Source organism: Heliangelus exortis, chromosome 7 (assembly GCF_036169615.1).
Source record: "Heliangelus exortis chromosome 7, bHelExo1.hap1, whole genome shotgun sequence".
Taxonomy (NCBI): Eukaryota; Metazoa; Chordata; class Aves; order Apodiformes; family Trochilidae; genus Heliangelus; species Heliangelus exortis.
In genome coordinates, this window is record NC_092428.1 from 31,171,823 (window position 1) to 31,196,451 (window position 24,629).

Consider the following 24,629-nt stretch of genomic DNA (forward strand, 5'->3'; position numbering starts at 1 on the left):
TATTTGGTAGTAAATAGAAGCTTGCTGTGTACAGCAAACAGCGCGGGGGGTGGGGTGGGGGCAAGATATAAACTTCCCGGCCACTAGTTTTGGGGTTTCAGAAAGAGTTTTACCTCCCGGAGGAATGAAGTAGGGATCGGGGTGCACCTTTCGCCCCTCTCCCCGCTCCCCAGCAGCCGAGCGCTCCCGGAGAGCCAGTTTAGGAGGTTGGTAATTTTTAATTTTTTTTTTCCCCTGCACATGGAAAATCTCAGATTTTCTGGTGCAGGTGGTGGGAAAGGTTTTATTCTGCTGGCAGGGGCTGCGACGTGCAGGACAGGCGGCGGAGGTGGGGACACAGGGTGAGGACACAGAGCGCCGGTCACCGCTGCGGGGGAATAATCCCGCTTTAAAACAGTGGTGGAAATACGTGGGAGGGGTATTGGTGGTGATTTTTTTATTATTATTATTTTTATTTTTTCTTTTTTCCAAACATGGTGCAAGTGTCTTCTGTAATAATCACTTTACTCTATCGACTTGGTATAGTGTGCTAACGGAATGAGAAGACCATTAAGAGCATTAACAGATTGGTACAGCATAATGCTTCAGTTCATATTGATCGCGAAACGTCTGTAAAATATTGTTTCAAATGAATCTATTGTTCCTGAGCTCTTTCGACGGTGTTGATGACCTTGGTTTGTTCTCGCTCATCCAAATTATTCTCCCGCCGCTCCCATCTCATTGGGAACCGGGCGGCGGGACCGGCTCCCATCCGAAAGCGCAGGATGAGGGGTCGGAACCACCTCAATAATGTAGCACCCCCACCCCCCCGCCAAAAAAAAAAAAAAAAAAAAAAAAAAAAAAAGAGGCTCGGTGTGTGTCCGGGCGTGCGGGGAGCGCTCGGCTGAGCCTCCGCTCCGCACCCTGAGAGGATGCCGGGGCTGAGTGCTCCGAGAGTCTAAAACCTCCTCCCCGTGACCGCATCCTCCGGTGAAGCCTGAAAAGTCGCCCAACGGAGAGGGCTAAACCTGTTTCCATCAATATGAAGTCGAGGAAGGGGGAGATCCTGCAGCCTTTCCCCAGGCAGCCCCCTCCCATCCCACATTCTCTGGGGTGAGGGGGGATGCGGGGCGCGGGGTCGGAGCCTGGGCCTTCGTGACTCTCTGGAGCTGATCGTGCATATTTTACAGTCCAGATCAGCCAATCCTTCTGGCTCATCGCGGTATCCCCGATTTAAAACTCCCTGTCCCCGATCCTAGGGGCCGTGGGACGCCCGTCCCCCCGCGGGGACACGCGTGTGGCCCCGGGCTCTCCAGCGGGCGTGGGAAGCGGTAGCTCGGCGGGAATAAAACCTCAGCTTCCCTCAGGTTTGGTCACCTGGTCTTGGGTCTCCTGAGCTCCGATATTTTAAATAAATATAAAGAATCTCTTGCTCTCCTCAGCTCTATTCGCCTTCATGATGGAGTGGAACCATCAGATTTTCATCAAAGTTCTATTAAGTGAAACATAGGTTGCAGGGCACCCTCTGATTGAAACAGTTTAAATTTTAATTGTGTTTTTAATTTGACATATAGTTGCAGAAAGGAATGACACTACAACGCCAAGGGGCGGTCGATTTTCTTAATTTCTCCCAGAGGAATTGATGAGTCTATCAGGCCACTAGATTGGAAACACATTAAAGCTCTCTGGTTAGGTTGTTAATTGGAACTTGATGGATAGGGGGCCTTGGATAGGCTATGCTGATCCAATCTTCATGACTTTCTGTTTTCCAATAAATTACACGATTCATTTTCCAGCCACAGATTACATAAATTGTACACCTCTAGGGCTCTCTTTTTCAAATAGGGAGCCCTTTTCCCCAAAAGCCTATTGCGAGATGTCATTTGCACCAAAAAACGAGCAGCAGAGGCTCTTGAATGAAAATCGAAACATAATCAACGTTTATACTTAGAAAATTTATTGAGATCATTTTCTCTGGTATTTCCTTATTTTAAAGTTTGGACGCGCCATATATCATAATCCACACGTGTAAAGGGGACTGTGTTTAATATTTATCGAAGCTTGATTCCAAGATCAAACTTGTTTATGACTTCATCTGTCATTTCAGAGGGAACCTTCTCCCGATATTACGGCCGCTCAACAAGCCTATTTTCCGAGTACTGCAAAAGCAGCGGAGATCAATTTTTATCAGGCTCCCTGTGAAAGCTTGCTCAGGGCCACTTTAATATCGAGCATTGTAATAATCTGGAGATCTAAACTTTAAGCGTTCGCTCTGTCTTTCAAAGTTTATCTTGGCCGCGGCGTTTGATCATCTGTGCCCCGACGGGACGGGTTGGGGGCGGAGGGAGGAGGGGAGGGGGGGGCGGCAGCCGCCGGTTGCCCTGGCGCAAAACCCTTAACGTGGTCGCTATCCCCTGCCCTGATGAATATTTAAACAGATGGTAATGAGCACTTGGCTGGGTTGCTTCCCTCCTCCCCGCAGGAGAGGCACCGGGCCCGGGTCTTCTCCCGCCAGCGACGGGCAGCATCCCGGAGGGGTTACCTCCGCTTCTCTTCCTCCCGAACGGTGCTGCCGTTTCCCAGGTTTCGCCTAAAAAGCTCATTTCAAGGAAAACGGTCTTTTTCTCGCTGTGGCCGGGCAGAGCTCACGCCTACCCACAGCGTTCGTGCATCCCTGCCCATCCCTGGAGCACCCTCTCGGGCCGGCCGGAGTCCCCTGGGTGGCTCTCAAGGGCAAGACCCACTTCGTGGGGAAGGGAGGACCCCTCCTGGGGCACCCCGAGCTACCGGTGGGCTTTGAAGGAAAGGAGGGCTGGGTGGGGGGCAGCTGGAGGCCAGCGGTGCCCCACGGGTGTCACGTCGGGCGGCTGCGGGGTTGCTTCTGGGGCACTCTCCCTCCGTGCCCGTCCTCGCGAAGCAGCCAAGCACTGGAGGTTCCCCCCGGGGGACCCTCCCCAGGCCGGGCTCGAATGTTTTTGGCTTGGAGCCCTCTTGCCCCGCTCCTCCCTTCTTCTCCCCTGGCGGGAGGGTGCTGGGGTCTGGGTGCGGGGCCAGCCGGTGCGGCAGAGAGGGATGAAGGACGATTTCTTAAATTGTATTTCAGTGCGGGGTCTTTCCGGGTTAATGAGCTGACATCATGATTAAAGCTGACCATTTGTAATGTGTCGCGACCCTGTTGAAAAGCACTGAAAAGGTTAATGTGGTAAAACAGGACAGCACCTGCCCCTCACAGGGAGAGGAGGAGCTGGAACACTTTTCCTAATCAATTAGTCCATTAATGAGTCTATCAAGTAGTTAAGTAGTTAAAGATTATGCCGCTGGTCTGGGTAACAGTCGTCATCTCGCTATACCTAATTATATTATAAGTACTTTATTCAATATACCAGGCATAATATGGTGACTCGGAGTTAATGAAAATGTCATTTTAAAACGTCTTGACATTTGTCTCTATTGATTTGTATATTTCCATCTCATTCTTTGCTTTCCCCGATTTGATTTTTGTGTTTAAATTTATTTTATTTTTTGGAGGGGAAGGCAGGTTTGGGAGAGGGGGAACGAAAACATCGAGGGGAAGAATCAACAGCCGGAACCGGGGGACTCTCCGCGGCACGGGCCATCCGGGGTTAAAACTCCGGTGCCAGAGTCCTTGTCAAGGCCAAGGCTATCGCGACACGAACGTGATCAAACCCACCGGGATTTCCGAGCTGGAGTAGCGGGAATGCTTCTCTCTGGTTTTCTCTTCTCTCCGGTGTTTTTTTGCCGGAGCTGTTGTCCCCTGACCCACGGGTTGTGTGTGTGTGTGTGGGGGGGGCACTAGCCCAACCAGCCAAAATATTCGCCCCATCTTCATTAATCAACGAAATTCCCGGTTGTGGCTGGTGGGTCTGGGGGCAGCCCACGGACACGGGTGGCACTGGGGACAGACGGACGGACGAGGGAGAGGACGCAGCCCTTTGGCAGAGGAGAAATGAATCCTCTGGGGACCCAAGATTGCGGTGACCGGGCTGGTGGTCTTCACACCTGCTCCAGGCAGCCGTCGGGGTTCGGCCTCGGAGGTCGGGGAGAAAGGGGGCTGCAGGCCCCAGAAAACGTGGAAATGAGGGCAAGGACCTCACTAAAGGTCCCCCACTTTCCTGGGAGCGCAGGGAGCCGCGGGGAAGGGGGGAGACCCCCGAGGGGAAGACCCCCTGACTCTTGACAAAGTTTATTTGGCAACGCAGGGTTTCCCCTCCCTCCTTTCTTCCCCCCCGGCTTCCAGACCCTCTGAAGAAAAGGCAGGAGGCATTTCGTGAAATATTTGTGACCGGTTGCTGTTTATTGAAGGAGTTTTTGCCGAGCAACCATCACACCGTAACAGTTTGTTTATTCGTTTGTTTGTTTATTTATTTATTATGATTATTATTATTATTACCCCCCACCCCCCTTATGAGCAGAAAGGATGAAGATCCCCGGATATTCACAAGATGTTTATCCCACCCCCCACCCCCCTCATCAGGCATAAGACATTCAGCCCACGTCCCACTCGAGGTGAAGGGCGCGGAGGCACGGCGGGCGCTCAGCATCCCTCCCCCGGGAGAGAACGGGGGAAGGGGGGGGGGGGGGTGGGCGTCAGAGAAGCCTCTGAACCCCCCGGGGAAGACCCCTCGGGGCTCTCCCCGGACCCAACTACCTGCCAACCGTGCCGCCCCCCCCCTTCCCCACCTCGGACCCCGCGGGTTTCCAAACTTTCCGTCTCCGCAGCCGCCGTGATTGGCGAGGCGGAGGCCACCTCCATGCAAATGAAGCCCCGCCGCCCGCCGCCCGCAGATCAATAGGGACGCGGGGGAAGGAGCATGCAGTCCGCCTGGGCAGGCGCGGGGAGAGCCGGCAGAGGCACGCCGAAAACACCCCCCCAAAAACCAAGCCCCCCGCCGGCTCTCACCCCCAAACGTTCCCCCCAGGTCCCCCCCTCCACGCTCCCCTACACCTCGGTCCCCCGAACGCCTCTAAAGCGTGAGCTTCCCTCCTCTGCTTTCTTATGAACCCAGGATGAGCAGCAAAGAAGATCCCAGCAAGTGCTGTCCGGCGGCTGCTCCCATCTCCAGTTTCACCATCCAGTCCATCCTGGGCAGCGGCAGCACCGAAACTCCGCGGGAAACGGGCGTCAGGGCGGCCTCCTGGCCCCCCCGCCCCCGGACCCTCTCCCTTTCCTCGGAAGACGAGGAACCGGAGGAGAACTGGAAACATCGCGGCTGCTTCTGCTCCGAGGGGCAGGGCCCCGCCGAGTCGTGCCACAAACACCAGCCCCTCAGCTTCACCTGTCTCGGTGAGTACCGGGATGGGACGGGGCGGACGGGGCCCGCGGAAGAGTCGCGGAGGGGGTGGGGGAAGAGGGGAGGTATAGGTCACCCTCCCTGCTTTCGGGGCAGAGCGTATTTGCGCCGTTTGTGGTTGAAGGGGGGAGGAAGGAACTCTATTTAAAAAAAAAAAAAAAAAAAAGCCCTTTTTCTTTTTTTTCTTTTTTCCCTCCTTCCCACCCAGGGCTGATTTCCCTGGAGAGAGGAGATGCGATGGATAATTGTGATTGCTTTCTTAGATTCCGTTTATTTAAGGCACTCGGGCAAAGAGAGAGAAAAGCTTTGTCATTTTTTTATGTGTGTGGTGTTGTTGTTTGGGTTTTGGGGTTTTTTGTGGTTTTTTTTTTATAGCACTAATTTTGACTAAACGGTCTGTGAAATGCAATGCTTGAAAAGTAAAATCTGCCGGCTCATGCCGGATAGGGAAGAACCAGTAGCTTGGTACTCAACTGCTTTCACTAAGGCGTGCACAGCCACCTGTCCATCCATCCATCCATCCATCCATCCATCCATCCATCCATCCATCCCTTCCTCCTTCCCTTCCTCCATGTGATGGAGGCTCAGGGGTAACCCAGAAGGCGATGCCACCCCCCGGTGTCCATAGTGTCTCCTTCCGGGAGCGGAGGTGGCGAGTGCCAGCCCCGGTGACTTGCCCCAGAATGTCTGTGTGTGTGGGGAGTGTCTCGGACGTCGGGGGTACCGCTACCGACCTCCGTGCTGTCGCTTTGTTTCAGGCAGCGCCAAGGGGAGCGGAGCGGATGCGGCGGGCAGCGGGGAGCGGGGGGGGGCTTTCCTCTCGCCCCCCCCAGCAGGACTGTAAAGAGGAGAAGGAGAAACCCCTGGGACCCTCCTCACCCTCCTGCGGGGACCGGCAGCGCGACGGCGGGGACCGGCAGGCCGGAACCGCCAAAAAGAAAACCCGCACGGTGTTCAGCCGCAGCCAGGTCTATCAGCTGGAATCCACCTTCGACATGAAGCGGTACCTGAGCAGCTCGGAGCGGGCCTGCCTGGCTTCCAGCCTGCAGCTGACCGAGACCCAGGTGAAAACCTGGTTCCAGAACCGCAGGAACAAATGGAAACGGCAGCTTTCGGCCGAGCTGGAGGCGGCCAACATGGCTCACGCCTCGGCGCAGACTCTGGTGGGGATGCCGCTGGTGTTCAGAGACAATTCTCTCCTCCGAGTGCCGGTCCCCCGGTCCATCGCCTTCCCCGCCCCTCTCTACTACCCCGGCAGCAATCTCTCGGCCTTACCGCTCTACAACCTCTACAACAAGATCGACTATTGAGCCGCCCACATCCCCTCCACTCCCCGCGGCCGCCCCGTCGGGGCCGGGACCGGGGGCTCCGTGCAGGGTCTCGGGATGCCCCCACGGCGGGGACAGGAGAACGAAACTGATGGGAGGGAAGGAAAAATGGAGAGGTCGGGGAGGGGTCGTGGGCACCCCCTCTCCCCCACTCCCGCTATCCTGCCACTTGAAAAAAAAAAAAAAAAAAAAAAAGCGTTATTTCAGATCTGTAAATATTTTTAAAGGAAGAAAAAAAATAAAAACTTTTAAGCCTCGTTTGTAAATTTGCCATCTCGATCGCGTGTTCCCGCAGGGCGACTTTGCCCCCAGGGGGTACCCCGGGCGCTTTCCCACAACCGGGTCGGGCACGACGGGAACCGCTGCTGTCGGAAGAACCGATGCACGGGAGAGCGAAAACGAGCTGTAACGCCGAGGGTTTATAACAATTTTTGTTTGTTTGTTTGCTTCCTATCCTTCTGCTCCTTATTTCTTTTTCCGCAGGGAATATCAGGCGGGCCTGCCCGTCCCCCTGCCCGTGACCCGACGGGTACTCGGTTCCCTGTCCCTGGCTAGAAGAGGAAAGGCCTTTCTACACCGCTTGGAAGCGGTTTGGGGAGCAGGGAGCGTTATTCTGGTTTGAGGAATATTTTGCTAAAAACCGCGGGGAGAGGCAGCGGGCTCCGGGCAGCTCCCGGGGACACACCGCGGCTCTTGACGGCTCCTATCCCCTCCCCGGAGAACCCCCCCGTCTGCCTCCTCACCGGGGACGGGCTCGGTCGTTAAAATAAAATAAATCCCCCTAAAATAGTGGGGATTTAAACGGCGCTGAGTCCGGTACTGAGTGTGAGGGGTACTGCAGCAATAAGGGGGGCGGGTAGTTGCACGGGGGAACGAATAAAGAGAGAAATCAAAGATTCGAAGGGGTAAACCAGGCGATTTTCGATGCCAGGGAACGGGACGGCTCTGCCAACCGGTGTTTGAAGCCGCGGACTCCAGTTTCCCGCTCGGTTCTGCCCCTCCCCGGCGGTACCGTCAGGCCTGGGCTTGCTCAGCCCCCGACGTCAAAGTGAACGCCGGACCCCGGTGCCCCTGGCGCCGCTCGCCATTCGGATTCGTTTTTAGGGGGAAAAAATCGGTATTGTGGGTTTGCCCGTTAACATTATGACAGCCCTGCAGTAACTCTGCCACCCGGAGGCACCGGTCCAGCGCTAGGGCCGGCACCGGGACCCTCCCGGGTCCATGTCCACGCTGCCTCCGACGGGGAGAACCGGACAGCGACCACCCCCACCGCGGTCCTCTGCACCCCGAGGCGACGCTGTGTCCACACAGCCCCACTGGTGGATTCCTGTGCGGTTCTCCCGGAGAGTCTCCAGGCCTCTCCCGCCCAGGACCCCCCGGTGATGTTAACGGGAGGGTCGCGCTTGGCCTCTCCTCGGCAGCCTCTCGGGGCCTGGCGGACTACAAGTCCCAGCATGCCCCGCGGCTCCAGGCCGGGCGTTGCGAGCGCGCGTGGCACGCCGTGACGCGCCGTTCCGCCCTTTCGAACGGGCCAATGGCGAGGCAGAGCGGGGTGGGTGGGCGGGTGAGCAGGAGCGCGCATGCGCGAGGGCAACGGCGGCAGTTAACGGCAGGCCGGGGGCGCGCGGGCCTGAGCGCTGAGGTGAGGCCGGACCGGGACCGGGACCTTCGGGGTGGGGCTGTGCGGGGTGTCAGGGGTGTCCGGGCCTTATCTTCCGGGGCATCGCTGAGGCTGAGAGGTCTCCTGGGTCTGGCTGCTGCCTCCCTTCAGCCGCGGCCTTTCCTGCCGCCCTCAGAGGGCTCCCCGGCTCCGCTTCCCTTCCGGAGCCTCTCAGCCGCTGCCTTCGGGCCTCTCTCACTCTGTTCCCTTCCTGCCGCAGCCGACGTGCTTCTCCGGAACCGGACTGCCAAGGCCACCGTCTCTCTGACGCCTCTGTGCTCCCGGAGCCCGCAGCTGCAGCAGAAAGAAGTTTCTCCTTGGCTTTACGTGGAGCAGCGAGAGAAACTCGGGCACCATGAAAACGGTACTGTAATATCCTCTTTAAAACGCCGACCGGTGGTTCTGACCTGGTTTGTTTTTTTTGGGTGAGCTGCTTTACTCGAGAAACGCTTCCCATCTAGCTAAATGGTGGGGTGTGCTGTAAAAGTACCAGTGTCTTGTTAGCTCGGTAAAACCGAGCTTTGAGGAATGCTGGAATTGTGAAGGTGCACTTGGTAGTGAAGCCAGAATCGCAGTTTCAGCAGCAAGTGTCTTCCCTATAACTGCTTTTTTTTTCTTACGAGTCGCCTGTTCTTGAGAACTTTACCAGGACTTTGTTGTTTGAGGTCTTCCTGACCCATTCTGCTCGTTGGCAGTCCCGGTTGTGTACAATATGCAGAGCTTTCTTTTGTGATTTTTCCCTTTTTTTTTCTCCCCCTTAACGTGTTTGAAAGACAGGATATTTCTAGATTCTGTTGTGTATTTCTCCTGGATTAAAAATAGCTTCAGGACGTGCTTCCAGGTGTCTGTTTTAAGTAACTTTGCTGCTTGTGGGTTGGGGGTAGTTGTAGCTCCACCTCGGACCCTCCTGCTTGTTGTTTGATTTTTCAGCCATAAGCAGGCAATTAGCACAACCAGTCTAATTACTGTGGTTGTTGTGAATTCCTTTAGATTTTGTCTTTGTCCATCCATTTGAACTTCTCACTGAGAAATTTCACTCTTTAAAGTGAAATTTTAAATTCTTTAAATTTAAATTTTAAATTCTTTAAATTCTCTGTAGTGCTCATATAGAAATGTGTGGCAGTTTTTTAATCTGTCTCTTGTTCAGGTATTCCTAAAGCAGAGATGAAAAAAAAGAGATTAAGGAAAAAGTTTTTATTTCCTATTCTTAAAAGATTTTTTTTTTTCTCACTTCACCTCTGAGTAGCAGAAATAGCACTGGGTGTTTACACAGTGGGTTTTTTGGAAGGATGTTTTACACAACACCCACCAAAGCTCTCATTTTTTCCAGTGTGAGAATGTTTGTAGTATTGACATTAACTGAACAATCATCAAGTTGTGCAATACTGTCAAGTGCTGAGCTGCAATAATTGGGCACTGATTTTGCACCTTGCCTGAGTTCATCTGCTTGTTTGCTCTTGATTTATTCAAGAGGTAATAAGAGGTCTAATCTTTCCTCTGGGTTTGTACATGTGAATTTAAGAGTGATAAAAAATCCAAGCTCGTTTACTTTGCCCTCTTAGCATTAGGCAAATGTGCTGTTGAGGCTTTCTGAACCCTTAAAAATAATTCAGGAGTTTTGTTGGTGTGCCTGTGGTGAAGTGTTTCTTTTTTTCAGAGTGTTTGTGAAGTCTGTGTTGTTTTCTCAGCTGAAATTTGCTATTTGTAGCCTCTGCTCTCAATGTTGTTTTTATAGAACTACCTGGTCCTATGGAGCCAGTGCTACACTTACCTTTCAGAGTAATTAATCTGTCAATGAATTGATATTATTTTTCCTGTCGTATCATATTTTTTTGTTACCTCTGCATTTCAGTATCCCACAAAATGTAATTTCCCTTTCTTACCTGCCTTTCTTTACTCTTCAGAGGAAAAAATAACCTTAAGACTGTTTAATTGCAAATAATTTGATAGCACTAGTGGAAGCCTAAGGATTGGAAAGTTGCAGATGACCCAGCTGCAGTTCTTAGAAGTCTATGGTAGTCATACCAAAACAGGAACAAATCAGCACTTTTTGTTGGTTTCAGAGCAAATTCGTTTCTATCTGCTCGTGGTTTTTTAAGTCACTTGTTGGTGTTCACAGTCAATCATAAATAATTTAAGAAATATAGCTAGATACACAGTGGAGTAGGGGGGAAATATACATTCTTAAATAACAAGATCTGAGCTTACGGTTGATAATAACAAACTTTTTATACTGTTTATTCTATATTTAATATTCAAATTCAAAAGCCTTGCATGGGGGGAGGAATTTATTGAGTCTTGCGTAGTGATCAGCATCTGGAATGTTAGAGTTTGTCAGACATCTGGGTAGTCTCAACTCCCTCTGTGTAAAAGCAATCAAACTTTGCAGGTCTGCTCTGGGTTACCTTTAAAATGGATCAGTCAGCAAACTTTTTGCCAGCTTTAGGGTCTTATTATTGCTAAAACTGTTTATTTCTGTCTTTCCTACAGATGACAGGATCAAACGAGTTCAAACTAAATCAAACTCCAGATGATGGGATTTCATCAGTAAAGTTTAGTCCCAATACATCTCAGTTTCTGCTTGTTTCATCCTGGGACACAACAGTCCGGCTCTATGATGTCCCTGCCAACACCATGAGACTCAAATATCAACATTCAGGGGCTGTCCTGGACTGTGCTTTCTATGTAAGTGCATGAAGTGTTGTTTTCTTTTTTTTTTTTAAGTTGTTATTTTGTAGACAGAGTGGCCAAGGTGCTTGAGAAGTTGTCAGTCCCTGAAATAAAGGGATAGAGAAATCCTACCTCCAAAAAAAAACAAAAAACAAAAAACAAAACAAAAAAAAAAAACAAAAAAAAAAAAAAAAAAAAAACCCCAAAAAAACGCAGCATGCTTCTGACAATTATTCTTTTAATGAACATCATTCTGGTTCTAAATGAATAGTAAATTACTACAAAATTACTATATATATATACATACATATATATATATAAAAGTTACTATAAATACTATTATAGCAACTTATTTCTGTTAGATGTAGTAGGCAAAGGCCATTTCAGCTGGTTTGTGCTGTTTCTGGGATGCTATAGTAAACTGTGTATTGTGTTTCTTAGTCATACTGGTATTATATTGCCAGAAATAATTTTTCACAACAAATTCCTGTTTTTATTTATTTTTTAACCTTCTCATGCTGGGCTGTTTGGAAACAGTGTTGTTCCAAGCAGGCCATTTACTGGATGCTTCTGTATTTTTAATGCACTGGATTTGACATAGGGTTTAAGTTTATTGATAACACTTTCTTGCTTTGCCTTTTTTCTTTTTTTAATTTATTTTGGAATAAAAGGTTTCAATTCAATCAGCTTTTTTTTTTTGTTGTTGCTGTTGTATTCTGGTGTGTTCTGCAGAGACTTGATATGTTACTGAATGTTTTAAGGATCAGTTTAAATGCTTAATTTGCTTCTGCCTTTTTCAGTGAACATTTTGACACATAACTGATGCTGTGCTGTGGATGAACATATCAGTTCTCAAGTAGTTTCTAGTTTCCAAATGAGTTTTAGAAGGGATAAATTTCAATTAGGTGGAACTAGCTTAGATTGGTGGTCTCTTAAAAATAAGTTTTTTTGTCTTTTGCTGTTACAGAAAAATGAGTTATTTATGTAGTCTGTAAATGCTTTTGTTTCTTTTTAGTTCTACTGTGAAATGAAAAAAAAAGTTTTAGCTCAGAGTGCTTTACTGAAACATTTTGCAAAGCTTCCATCATCTGCCTGCTTGTATCTTGTCTCTTAATTCCTATCTTTCCAAACTTTTGAAAGCAAATCCTTTGTTACAAGCTTAAGAGATGAAATCTGTAGCACCAGGGAAATTTAACAGTTGCCTCAAGATGAAATATTTTTGCTTTGTAGGATCCTACCCATGCCTGGAGTGGAGGGTTAGATCAACAACTGAAAATGCACGATCTAAACACGGACCAAGGTAAGCAGGTTGAATTCTTTCAGTGGACTCAGCTGACCTAAGCTTCAGATTTATCTTCTTACATGTGCAGGACATGTTTCAAGTATTTTAGAGAGGGAATATTTGCTTTAAGGAGTAGCCTCTGTTCTTATATGTTGTCAGTCTTGGTGTTCAGCAGTCTTCTATGCTGTGAGTCTCTTTCTTACCACTGAGGCACAGGAGGAGGCAATGTTCCTGACTCTGTCGTTAAAGATTGTGCTGTAGTACACTTTAACAGGATGGAATCCATTGCTGCCAAGCAGACATTCAACTTTCCCAGTGATGAATATTCATTGATGTATTTTACACCTGTATTTCCTTTTTATTTACTTATTTCAAGGTGAAAATTGAATGAAAAGAAAAAAAATGCCTATGTACTCGTCACACTGATGATTTAAGGTTCATGTCATACCTACCTTTATTTAGCAGAGTAGCTTGGTGATCAGCACCACCTAAAACCACGGAAGGGGTTGGCACTTTGCCAGAAGGCTTGGTAGGTGCTTGCTGTAGGACACCTTAAATTAGATTTTGGCTGATAATCCTGCTCTGCCATTGGGTCCATTAGGGGGAATTAACTAAGCTGTACTAAAACTGTGTGTTGCTCAAAGGTTTGTGGGTTAGGCATTTTAGGATGATCTTCCCTGTGTATAGCAGAACATATATCAAGCTTTTGTTTTGTTGAACATCATGGCCTTACACTACATTTTTTTCTAACATTGCTTGGAAATGAACATAGTTTGAGTGCTTCACTGGAGCAAGATACAGATCTAGTTTGTCTGATTGTTTTGTGTGCATGTACTTGTGCTAGAGAGAAAGGTGAATCTTAACCTGAGACACCAAACCCAGCCAGTATCCAGGGTTCAGAGAACTTGTATGCACAGTAATAGTATAGGAAAGGTCAAATAATTTTACAGGTGACTTCCTATAAGTGCTTAAATTAATATTTGTATTAGTATGTAATATTAATTTCTTTTTTTGGGTCATAATGTTACTATACACAAGTTGAAGTCACTTTCTGTATTAGTTTCTGTCTCAGGCAGTGACAGCATTTGCTGCTGAACACTTCTTTATACCTCTGAAGATTTCTCTTGTGCCCATAGGGGACACATGTGGACATAAGTTTAAATTTAACATTCCTACTCTCTGAGTCATGATCAGAACAAAAGTTGGACTTCTGAAGACTGAGCTATCCTTAAAGGAGCACCTAACATATCAGTACACCCCTGGGAATGTCAGAAAATAGAATGTTTGTACTGCAGTTATGTCCTTTTTATTCAAAGCATTTTGATTGTTTGTAGTGCCTATAAAGTTACAATTATATTTTCTTACAGAAAACCTTGTTGGTGCCCATGATGCTCCTATCAGGTGTGTTGAGTATTGCCCAGAAGTGAATGTCATGGTGACTGGAAGCTGGGATCAAACAGTTAAACTGTGGGATCCCAGAACTCCTTGTAATGCAGGAACCTTCTCTCAACCTGAAAAGGTAGGTTCTGGGTGCTGCATTCCAGAGGATATGTTCAATAATGCATCCCCTGACTGGTTAAACATCACTGTACAGGATGTCATGAGCTGAATTAAATTTGAAAAGTTACATTTAGTGGTTAAAGTGTCACAATGTTGCATTTTAAACTGTGATTTTAGGCTAAGGATTTGAGCCTAAATAGGAGAGCATAACCAAATTCTTAGCACTTGTGATGGACCAAATTCTTACAAGATAAAACAAAGTGGAGGAAGGAAAGCCTAACAAAAGCAGTGTGTGAAATGGATGCAGTCATTAACAATCCTTGGCTTAATTGTGATACACACAAATGGAGACATTTCCTTAACTGTGAAGACTTTAGATAGATCAGATCCTGGCAGTTATAAGGGCTGATGGTTTTGAAATGTGGCTAGAGACAGAGTAGGAGGCTAATTATGTTCCCTGGAACAGTATTTTGTTGTTTTTTTTTTTTTCCACTTGTATTAAAAGACTCACAGAAACTGCTTGTATTGTACAACTTTTGTCCCAATGCCTAGTAAATTCTGGGCCTTTAATACTAAAATCCTCTGTGCTAGTGAGAGACCAAGAGAAAGAAGTTAAAATGTAATGTCAAAATGTTGTTCTAATCATTTTATAGTGTGTTAATTTTTATACTGCTTACAGTAATGTCATTGAAAGAATTACAGAAAAGGAATTTTTTGGTTGTTTTTTTTCTGTAGACTCCTAAGCACCAGCTGGGTTGCTGGATAATTTTACCTGTGAATATTTTTTGGCTATACCCTTTCTAAATTTAATTTGGCTCTGTCATATCGTCAAGTCATAATTAGGAGCCATCATTACATCCCCTATTGCACCTAAATAACCATTACTTTTGCTGCAACATGGCTGAATCTACTTCTGGACATACCTTTGTTCAGAATCAAGTAATTGCATTATTTCTAGTTTTGATTTATAGTCGTATGTAGCATGTAAAGATCTGTGATAAATTGCTGACAGAATATCCCATAATGGACAGCCACAGAGAATCAAGCTGCTTATTGGTTCAGCAAGGTTCATTATGTCATTTTTTTTTTTAATACTGCCTTTGATAAATGTGTACACCTACTCAACTGCATGACAATGGTTTCTTTTGATTTATGATTGTGTGGTGTAGAAAGAATACTTACTGTACAGGTGTGACATCCGTTTGTAAAGAAGATTTAAGATACTTAATGTCCTATATGCTTTTGTTTCCATGCATGTATACAAACACATTTTATATAATGTTTATTAATACTTTATGGATTGATTTTTACATCAATAGCAAAAGGAGATATGAAAAACTGCCTTGGTCAGGGATGTCACTATTGCTGGCTCAAAGCTTTCTTGGTCTTTTTATGCAGAAGTGGCATTTAGCAATTGGGATGGTCAGATCCCAGTTGCAAGCATAGACACACACACATCAGCTTCTTTTTTATTAGAAATTAACATTTCTGGAAAACGTTTTTAGCAAATGCAAAGTTGTTTTGTCTGATGTTTCAGTGCAGTCTCAGCAGAACCAAATAGCTTTATTGGGCTTTATCAGAGAAACAGGAAGGGGAAACCAGGGGCTTGAGTGAGATTGCACAAGCACATGCCAACAGTAAATTGAATCCTTCTGGCTGGGTACCAGATCTCTTATCCTTTTGGTTCTTGATCCCCAAGGTATATACAGTACCTTTTCCTATGTATTTAGCTCAATTAGATCACTTTTGAAAAAGCTCATTCTTGCAGCTTGGTGACAGGACAGCTGGAGGTAGCAGGGTTCCATCTTGTTGGTGTATCAACAGCTTGTAATTCATTTGTTAGCACAGAATTTTTGACTGAACTTTGTCTTAATGTGTTTTTGGGTTACCCACCTCCCAAGTTATAGATTGAAAGAGACCAATTTATATGCTGATTATGTTAATGAGAAATTTCATAACCAAAATGAGAATCTCTGAGCCAATTTTTGAAATAGAGATGAAATTCCAAGTTATGGTCTTTTTTAATGATGTCAAGCCTATTGCTTCCTTTGGTTTCATTTAATTTTATTAAAGGATATAAAGCACTATTTGCTTTTTAGTGATTTTTTTTGCCATTTATTTCCCTTTATTAATATGAAGCTCAAGTTGAAGTATTCTGTTTAAAAAGAAAACCAAAAGATTACCAGAAGGCAAAAAAAATGTGACATAGTATTGAAGGATTAAGCTGTAGGATCATGAGTTGGTAGAGGGGAATGCAAGCTCTGCATGCCAAGCAAAGATGAATTCCAGTATCCATGCCCTTTTTCTTTCTCTTACTTTGTGTCTGTTTTTCTCTTTACTTGAAATGCCCAATAAATTTAATGCTTGAAATAACCTTTGAGAAGAATATGAGTAATACTGCTTTCCCTTTTGGATTAGTTCTGTACAAGTGTGGAATTTAAAACATAGGTAATTCCAGCAAAAGGAAGAGATCTCATGTAAGGAAGATTATTTGAGTATCACAGAGATCTGTGTGCTTGATATTTAGAATTGCACAAGTGTATATACATACTAAAGTTTTTAATTTCAATTTTAATTTAAAGTTTTAATTTTTTTTTTCCTAAACTAGTTCTGTTTAGTATAGTGCTGCATTGGGCTCGATTTTTCATCCGTGCTAGGTTACAGAATTATGGGTGAGCTTTTGAAATGCTCCCTCAGTGTCTTATCACTAGCCAGCTGCACACTACCTTTTTTTTTTGTCTCAAATTTGAGTTATAAATTGAAGCAAAGGGGGGTTTTGTAGCTACAGACTTGCTTGTAGGCTTCACCTGTTTTGCTGCTGTATATTGCTGACAGGTTTTGTACAGAGAACAATGGATATCCAGGCTAATCAAAGATAAATATTGTAAATTTTTTTTTTAAAAGGTCTACACACTTTCTGTCTCCGGAGATAGACTGATTGTGGGGACAGCAGGTCGGAGGGTACTGGTGTGGGATTTGAGGAACATGGGTTATGTTCAGCAGCGAAGAGAATCCAGTCTGAAGTACCAGACCCGCTGTATCAGAGCATTCCCAAATAAACAGGTATGGCAACCATGTCAGGAATTGTATTTCTGCTGAATACTCCTTAGGAAAAAACACAGTAGTTTATTTTTCACGTTGCCTCAATCTTTTTCACATTTAAAAATGTTTCTGGTCTTCAGAGTTTTGTAATCGAACTCTGGGAGGAGAAGCAGAAATTGGGGTTAGGACTCCAAGTTAACTCTAACAATGTAGGTAGGAATGTTTGCCACTCACTTTATAGAATATTAAGTTTTTTAGTTTGGTTTTTTTCTTTTCAGTTTTATCTCTGTTAAAAAAATAACCTATTTCAAGACAAACAATTAAGAAAACAATAAAGAAAATGCCCCCTAGGTTTCAGTGGAAGAGATGAAGACAGAATTGGTGTTTGCTCAGCAGCCTTGATGCACTGTAGCCCTAGGTTCTTCAGGCTGTAAACAGGGCTTGGATTAAAACTATTAGAATGTCCTTTATATATTTTTCTCTCTCTTTTTTTTTTTTTCTCTTAACTCTGTGTCTATCATGCACCGAAGAACCTATTGGGAGACCCAGTTACTGCTTCTTGAACTGCCATGAGTGCTCTCTGTCCATTGTCATTCTAGTTATAGTAAAACAAGCTGATCTTCCAGATTGTGTTGCATTATGAATTTTAAAGAGCCTTACTATAGCTAGATATCATTACGGCCCTATTTCTGAAAAGGTCTGTTACAGGCTTAACTCAGAAGTTTATAATAAAAGCATCTCAGCTTGCTGTAAATCAGGACTGCAATTAACTGAATAAGTGGACACCACTTACAGTCAAGTTTCACTGAAAAATCCTATTTGAGCTTGAATGTGTAGTTGCTAGTAGAAAGCTCTGAAATAATGTAATGCAATTCTGAAACTAAACCATGAGGATCTCAAATATTAGAGATATTTAGGCCCTGGGGAACAGGTGGGCAAATAAAAGTGGTTCTTAACTCATAATATTATTTCCCAAATCAATTTGTGTTTGGACCTGCAGGGGTAATTAAAAGCCTCACTGTTACCTTAAAACTGGTGTAATGGGAATCTCTCCAGAAGGTTGTTTTTTATTTTTCTGCATTACCTCTTCCTTAGAAGCAGATTTTATGCCATGGATCAGTGGTAACAAACAATTTTTGGTTGTACCCCATTTCAGACTGCATCTCATTCATTTGATTTTAGGGGGGTATAAAATGAATCATATTGTGATCTACAGTTGGAACCTTCTCAAATGTGCATTTCAATTATTTTTTTTTTTTTTTTTGGCAGGGTTATGTTTTGAGTTCTATTGAAGGTCGTGTTGCAGTGGAATATTTGGATCCAAGTCCAGAAATCCAGAAGAAGAAATACGCCTTCAAATGTCACCGTTTGAAGGAAAATAACATTGAGCAGATTTATCCAGTTAATGCTATTTCTTTCCATAATGTCCACAACACGTTTGCTACAGGTAGGGACTCAGTTGTTTTTTTTTTTTTTATCACTTGCATCAGTTCCTTTAGTTCTGATTTAAACAGGTCAATTTTTACTTTATATGCCCTTTCTTATTAAGCATTTAAATTGTATTTCTTGCTATGAATAGGGTCTTAAAATTATTTGATGTAGTGAGAGTTAATTGCTTTAGCAGGGATTTTGGGGAATTCTCATTGTGTTCATTAAGCAAGTCTTATAACCCTGTGTTTTCACTGCCAAAGTAATTCCAGGTAGTTGTTTCTTTCCATTACTTTTATTCTCTGCTGTATCTTACCAGTCTGCCCAATTCTAATTTAGCAACCATTCATTCAAAATTTATTTTTCAGGAGGTTCTGATGGATTTGTAAATATTTGGGATCCCTTTAATAAGAAGAGGCTGTGTCAGTTCCATCGGTATCCCACCAGCATTGCATCCCTTGCCTTCAGCAATGATGGAACTACCCTGGCTATAGCTTCTTCCTATATGTATGAAATGGATGACATTGAACATCCCGAAGATGGTATCTATATTCGCCAAGTGACAGATGCAGAAACAAAACCTAAGTGAGTATGCTTCACCTGTATTTGAGCCTTTCTCAGCATTCATCCCAAGATTTATTAATTTTCCTAAATTCATGAATAGGGTTATTGATGCCAGGAGATAGTGCAGCTTGACAGTGGGGTTGGTTTTGATTTTATCTTCTTCACCCAAGCTTTCAATATCCGTAGGTTGATAGACGCCTGATGGATAAAATTGTGCCCAGTTGTTTAGCAGGAGAAGAATGTCAAACTCTTATCCTTTTCTGAATAGGTGCTATTATATGAGGCTGTGGAGTTATTGCTAGCTCATAGCTTCAGGAATTAAGTGAAGAAGTCAAGAATAATTTGAGTCAATGTTGCTGTGTTTGGGTATTTAAAACTTAGAATTAATGAAATCTTTACACTCTGGCTGTGCACCCAGCTGTCACAACCACAAGTGAGTCCAGAGACTGTTCCAGGAAGGTTCTGTAAAATCAAGGAAAAGCTTTCTCAGTGCCCGTGTATTGGAGTTTGCTGCAGCCCTCTGATAACACACTTTTCTATCATTGTTGCTGTCAAAATGGGGCAAACTGATTGATGCAGGTAAAAGATTTCTGTTGAGCTTGCTTTGGCATGAATGTTACATAGAAAAATTGCTGCCACTGTGCAGAATTGAGCTGCTCTTCATTATGTTAGCACAGGAGCAGTTTTTATTTTCAAATTCATGTGGTTTGTCATTGCTGTGTTTTTGTGGGGTTTTTTTGGGGTGGTTTTTTTTTCTTCTAGCACACAAACTGTCTTACACTTTATCTGTCTGTTTCCATTATTTAGTGTCTAAGTATCTATGTAAATAGACACCCAGAAGTCATCGAAGTTCTTGAGTTTAAAACCTCAAGACCTTCCCCTCCCTCCCTTCAGTGTACGTTGCCTCTGAGCAGCCATTTTATTGCTGTGGAAGTTGCAAGGTGGAAGTTACAGGGAAATAAATGCATCACCTCTCTCTTGTAGGTGTTTGAAAATAATGTTGATGCTCATGGAAAAAATAAAACCAGAATTATTTTGGTATTTATTTCTGAGGCTCCCTCAAGTTGAAAAAAGAAATTCAAAGACAGTGAAAAGTTATTTATTTTTAAGATCAGGTTGTTACATACATTGGGGAGGGTTTAAAAACAAATTGTGATAGAGGAATACTTGCTGCTGTTTGTCCTGTAATAATAAAAGCTGCTTTCAGTTATTTTGGTTCACTTCTAGTTATGGTTGCTAATTCTGTAGCTGCTTCATTCTGCCGTAGGAGGAGGTTAATCTACAATTAAACAATATTTCCTCTTGGCCCTCCATTATTTTCTGAAACAGATGGTTCATCATTTCCTGGGTTGTTAAATCCAGCAAGGTTAAGGTTACACTCTTGGGAATCAGCTAGTTTTGAATCTTATTAGGCTGTAGAAGGAAAACTAATAAGAATACTCCTTAATATCATTTTGTGACTGTAAACAATTATTTATTAGCAAACAATTGATCCCAGAAGGGCAAATTGTTTGAGTCAGTAATGAGCTGAGAAAAGACAGAGCATATCTGTGTATTTGGAAAATAATTGTAACGTAATTGCAATGCATTTAGACAGGCATCTTTTTGGACCTGTTTCTATCTTTAAATGAATTTCTGAAAACATTAACAAGGTTTATATGCTTTTCTGACATTTACAAGTTGCTTATGCCAACCTTGGGGCACTGAGAATGATGTGGATATTTTAATGTTCCAGTAGTCTGAGTCATCCCTGGTTTATTCTAAAAATAAATTACTTAGGACAGGAAACTAGTACTTGTTTCATAGGGATCTTTTTGCATATTAATGGGGACCACTTAGCATTTCTGTGTGATGCATTCTTAAATGTATTGAGATGATGCTGTATTAAGTAGAAAAAACTTGGCAAGATAAGCTTTTTGATCACTAAAGAATTATCTTGATACAGGTCTCTTGATAAAAATGAAAGTGGTCTTTCTACTCATTTCTGCTTTTATGGAATATTGAATGTTTTACTCCAAATGCCACTTGCTGAAATAGTTTATTTATTTCAGGTCTACTTAGACTGTTGGAGATTCTTCTTCTCTACAAGAGGTGCCCACCTGCTCCTAACAAGACTAAACTAAAACAATAGAAGTGAAAAGAGCAAACTTTGAACTGATACTGTTTTTAACTAAGAAATATTTGACTGTATATTATAGTACATCATCTTCTGTCATTACTTGTCTCCTTAGAATATTAGTGAAACTTTTCTTTATCTGCTGTCTGTAGCTAAATTAGTTGAAGCCTGTAGATAACTTTGCCTATACCTTTATAAAACTTACCACATTTTGTAGTATCTAATTATGAAAACTTCCAGTGGTCTTATAATTGTTCAATAAATATCTTTAGGTTTTTGGAAAACAAATACTTTGTGTAGCAACCTTTACTGTTTGCAAAACAAACATCAAGATGAAACCTTTTAAGCTGCAAAAATTCCAGAGTTCTAGATCTTCCTGATGGAAAATTTCTGAACCATTTGTCTTTTCCCAATGAGGTGAACTTGGGATTTCTTCATTACCCAGGGATGCTTGACTGTCCAGACAATGTGTTCACAGGCTGTGAATACCTAAAGTTGTTGGGTGGGCTTCTTTATCTCAGTGATCTGATTACTGGAGAACAATTAACAATTTCTGAAGGAAAGAACTCGGACATGTGGTATGTGGGTGTTTTTTTGTTGTGTGTGGGTTTTTGTTGTTTTTTTTCCCCCCCCCCCTCCACTGCATAAAAGCCTGAAATTAATGATGCTTGGGAAGAATTGAGGGTAGGGAAAAGGAAATGGAGAGTTTCCTACAGCCAAGAGGTCTGGTTCAAGTCTGCAGATCTGCCCAGAGTTTATGGAGTAACATAAGTGGAAAGGTAGAAAAGAGGAGTTCCCCCAGAGTGGAGATATAATTCTGTTTGCAAACCCCACGAAAATGTGCTGTTTCATTTCCAGTTTGTAAGAAATCTTACCTATAATCAAATTTTATCTCAGCCTCTGGAGGATTTTGGAGTGAAGGGGGAGTGAGAAGGCTCTTGAACTTGAAAAAAAATACAAATGTCTTGGGAAAATAGTATTAGAAAAACAGCTTAGACACTGTGTGTTTGGTTTTTCTAAACAGGAAATGTGCATTTGATCAAAAGACTAAACCTGCAAATCAATTTTCTGCTGAAGATAAATATTTTCTGATTCATACCACCAATGAAAGCTCTCTCTTGCAACTGCAGAACATGTGTCAGGATGCTCTCTTAAGAGTAGCTTGCATCTGGTGTTTGGGAAGCACTTAATAAAATATTCACTTTGTAGTGAACAGTAAGAAGGGATTAATACTCCAACTGCTTCTATTCTGAGTTGTCAGTGTGTGTGTAGCCAGTGGGAGTTGTTCATTACCTTTAGAAAACAAACTTGCTGACAGCAGAAATAGTAACTCATCCTTCCAAAGGAGGTGATGGAGAGGAAGCTGAGCTGCCTGCCTGCAGAGAGCTGACCAACTTCAGCTGCTACCAGGCAGAGGTAGTAAACAAGCTGAATGTGGAATACTTAGTAATTTGTCAGGGGCTAGGTATGGATTCTTTGATAATACAAACTTCTGATAGGGTTGGAAAAAAAAAAAAAAAGATTTTTCCAGAATTAAATGTAACTAATGCCCTCACTACAGTTGCATGCACCCTCTGATCTGATACATGGGCACCATTTTAATTGGCTTTTTTGCACTGAGGGTACATGACCCAGTGATGTTGGGCAAAGTTTGAAGTTTTGGTGTCAGCTTAGAAGAGGATGACTCTCAGCTGAGGCAGCAGACTTGGTGTTAAGAACCCTGTCAAATGTTCCTTGGTTCCAGACTGTGTGCAGGTTTGAATATGCACATATTTGCAGAGCTAACATACACAATATCTGTTTTTTCCTCCATCTCAGCTGGGAGAGTATAATATTAAAAAATTATAAGCTGGAGCCCACAAAAAAATAAAGAAGACATTATTTTATTACCTAGGAGGACAACAGTGACCCTGCTTGTAGAGAAGAGACATGAAGTGAGGATGTGTCCAAATAAACAATGTGTGAAGGTAGAAATAGGCAGGGGCTAATTAAAAGGTAGTGTAGTGAGGATGTGGGGAAAAAAAAAAAAAAAAAGGAACATGTGAAGTGGAGAGAGGACAGAGTGGGGAGTAAAGTGAGATGAGAGCTGAAGAACATGGGGGAAAACAAAGAATTAGGGGAATTCCAAATATTTTGCTTAACAAAGTAGGCACAACCTGGAAATTATGCCACCCGTGCTACTTTTGGTTGGTAAGTATTGGGCACTGGGGGAAACCTGTTAATGCTGAGATCTGCATGCTCCACTGGATAAAAGTAGCCCCATATATGTAGGAGGAAATGGATTGGACTTATTAGCTCTATGTTGGCTTAAAAATGGTGGTAAATTCCCTTTCCTTGGGTCACTGCTGGAAACAAAGAAGAACCGGTAGAAAACAGTGAGACATTTGGGCATAGGGGAGGTGAAACACCAACATTAGTTGGTCAGGGCTACAGCTGTGCCTGCCTGATAGGTAGGAATATGTGCACTTGGAATACAGGTATTTCTTTTACAAGATTAATCTTCCTTTTATTAGCTCTCTTCTAGAAATGCAGGTCAAGGCAGAGGTTGATAAGCTGGAGAAATCCTGCAACAAACCTTTTCTGACCTATATAACAAGCAGCTGAACAAAAAGGAGAACGCTGACTCTTGCTCAGAGGAACTGAGATCTAAAAAAACCTCTTTTAAGTCGTTGCTTTTTGGCTGGTGTTGAGGGCCATAGAGAAAACATGGAGTCAGAGCTGTCATTCTGATAGAGTCATCAATCACCACTGACTGCTTGCAGGAAAAAATATCAGGGGTTGTCTCTGACAAGAGCCTCCTAACACCCTGGTATTAGGAGCCAAGTGGCATCTCTGGCCTGAATGGTACAAAAGCATGCTGGTAAGTGGACTTTTTTTCTGTTTGGCCAGTACTTCAAGATAATCAGTGTACTACATACAGGGCTGGAGTTCTGCTGCATCTCAGGTGTGATGTTTTGTGCTGCTGCAATTATAATATATATTAAAAAAAAATAAATTGTCCCTTAGATGGGCTTTTTCCCAAGCAAAACAAAGCCCTGCTCTGAGCTCAGAGCTGAACTCTGAGCTTCCAACATAGAGCCTTGAGTGATGCTGTTGAGAGAAACCTTTCCAAAGCTGTGCAGGTTTTGCTCTTTCCATCTTAACTATCTTGTGCTTTTGTAAGCATACTTTTTCACTGCCTTGGAAATCCAGGATTGGACTCCTGTAATCTCAGTTCATCAGGAATTCAGCTGGTGCATCTGTTCAGGTAGATGCCCAAAAGCTGGGTGTTGCTCCTTTTGGATACGCTTGCAAATGTTGTCTGAAAGGACACGTCCACCAGCAGTGATTGGTATCAGTGGTCTGGAGGAAAACCCATTTCTTTTGACTAGCAGACATCAGTTCTGGTGATTACACCATTAGCTGCTTTTATGTTGTTTAGTATAATCATAACCACAACTCCAGTAATTTTTTTAGTCAATATGCAACTGATACAATTTCCAGTCTTCCAGCAACCTGGCCTGGGCTCTGAAACATGTCAGGCTTCTTTGTGCAAATTAGGATTTAAGTGATACTTTGTAATACATTTAGATATGTAGAATTTGGGAGTGGGAAGTCAAATACAGGACTAGTCTAGATATTCCTTTAATGAATATGCTAAAGGTGCTTCCTGTGAAATGTGTCCTATACCATAAGGCTACACGTGTGGCACTTTTTTTGGCTCCTTCCTACATTTTCCTATAGCATGAAAAGCTATGAATGTGCTAAT

At 43.9% G+C, this 24,629-nt stretch overlaps 2 protein-coding genes across 3 annotated transcripts; both read left to right on the forward strand.

Moving 5' to 3' along the window:
* The first annotated feature begins 108 nt into the window (after positions 1–108).
* On the forward strand, positions 109–6,871 carry HMX2 (H6 family homeobox 2). The gene is given in 4 exon segments (XM_071748166.1): positions 109–206; positions 5,007–5,284; positions 6,050–6,114; positions 6,116–6,871. Coding segments are annotated over 3 exon segments (828 nt in total). The 5' UTR covers positions 109–206; position 5,007; the 3' UTR covers positions 6,602–6,871.
* Positions 6,872–8,499: 1,628 nt separating this feature from the next.
* BUB3 (BUB3 mitotic checkpoint protein) lies at positions 8,500–21,169 on the forward strand. Of its 2 annotated transcripts, XM_071749641.1 has the most exons (8): positions 8,500–8,643; positions 10,770–10,964; positions 12,180–12,249; positions 13,599–13,750; positions 16,636–16,794; positions 18,043–18,220; positions 18,570–18,786; positions 20,817–21,169. In XM_071749641.1, the coding sequence occupies exons 1-8, from the start codon at positions 8,635–8,637 to the stop codon at positions 20,824–20,826; spliced, it is 990 nt and encodes a 329-aa protein (XP_071605742.1). In that variant the 5' UTR covers positions 8,500–8,634; the 3' UTR covers positions 20,827–21,169. The 2 variants fall into 2 exon arrangements, with proteins under 2 accessions (XP_071605742.1, XP_071605743.1); XM_071749642.1 differs by lacking the exon at positions 20,817–21,169 and having other exon boundaries at positions 8,506–8,643; positions 18,570–18,790.
* Positions 21,170–24,629: the final 3,460 nt, after the last annotated feature.

Bases quoted from the DNA above. Each gene is read 5' to 3' on its own strand.
- BUB3 (XM_071749641.1), top strand. The intron at 12,250-13,598 runs GTAAGCAGGTTG...ATTTTCTTACAG, and splicing joins CGATCTAAACACGGACCAAG to AAAACCTTGTTGGTGCCCAT. The intron at 18,221-18,569 runs GTAGGGACTCAG...TTTATTTTTCAG, and splicing joins CCACAACACGTTTGCTACAG to GAGGTTCTGATGGATTTGTA.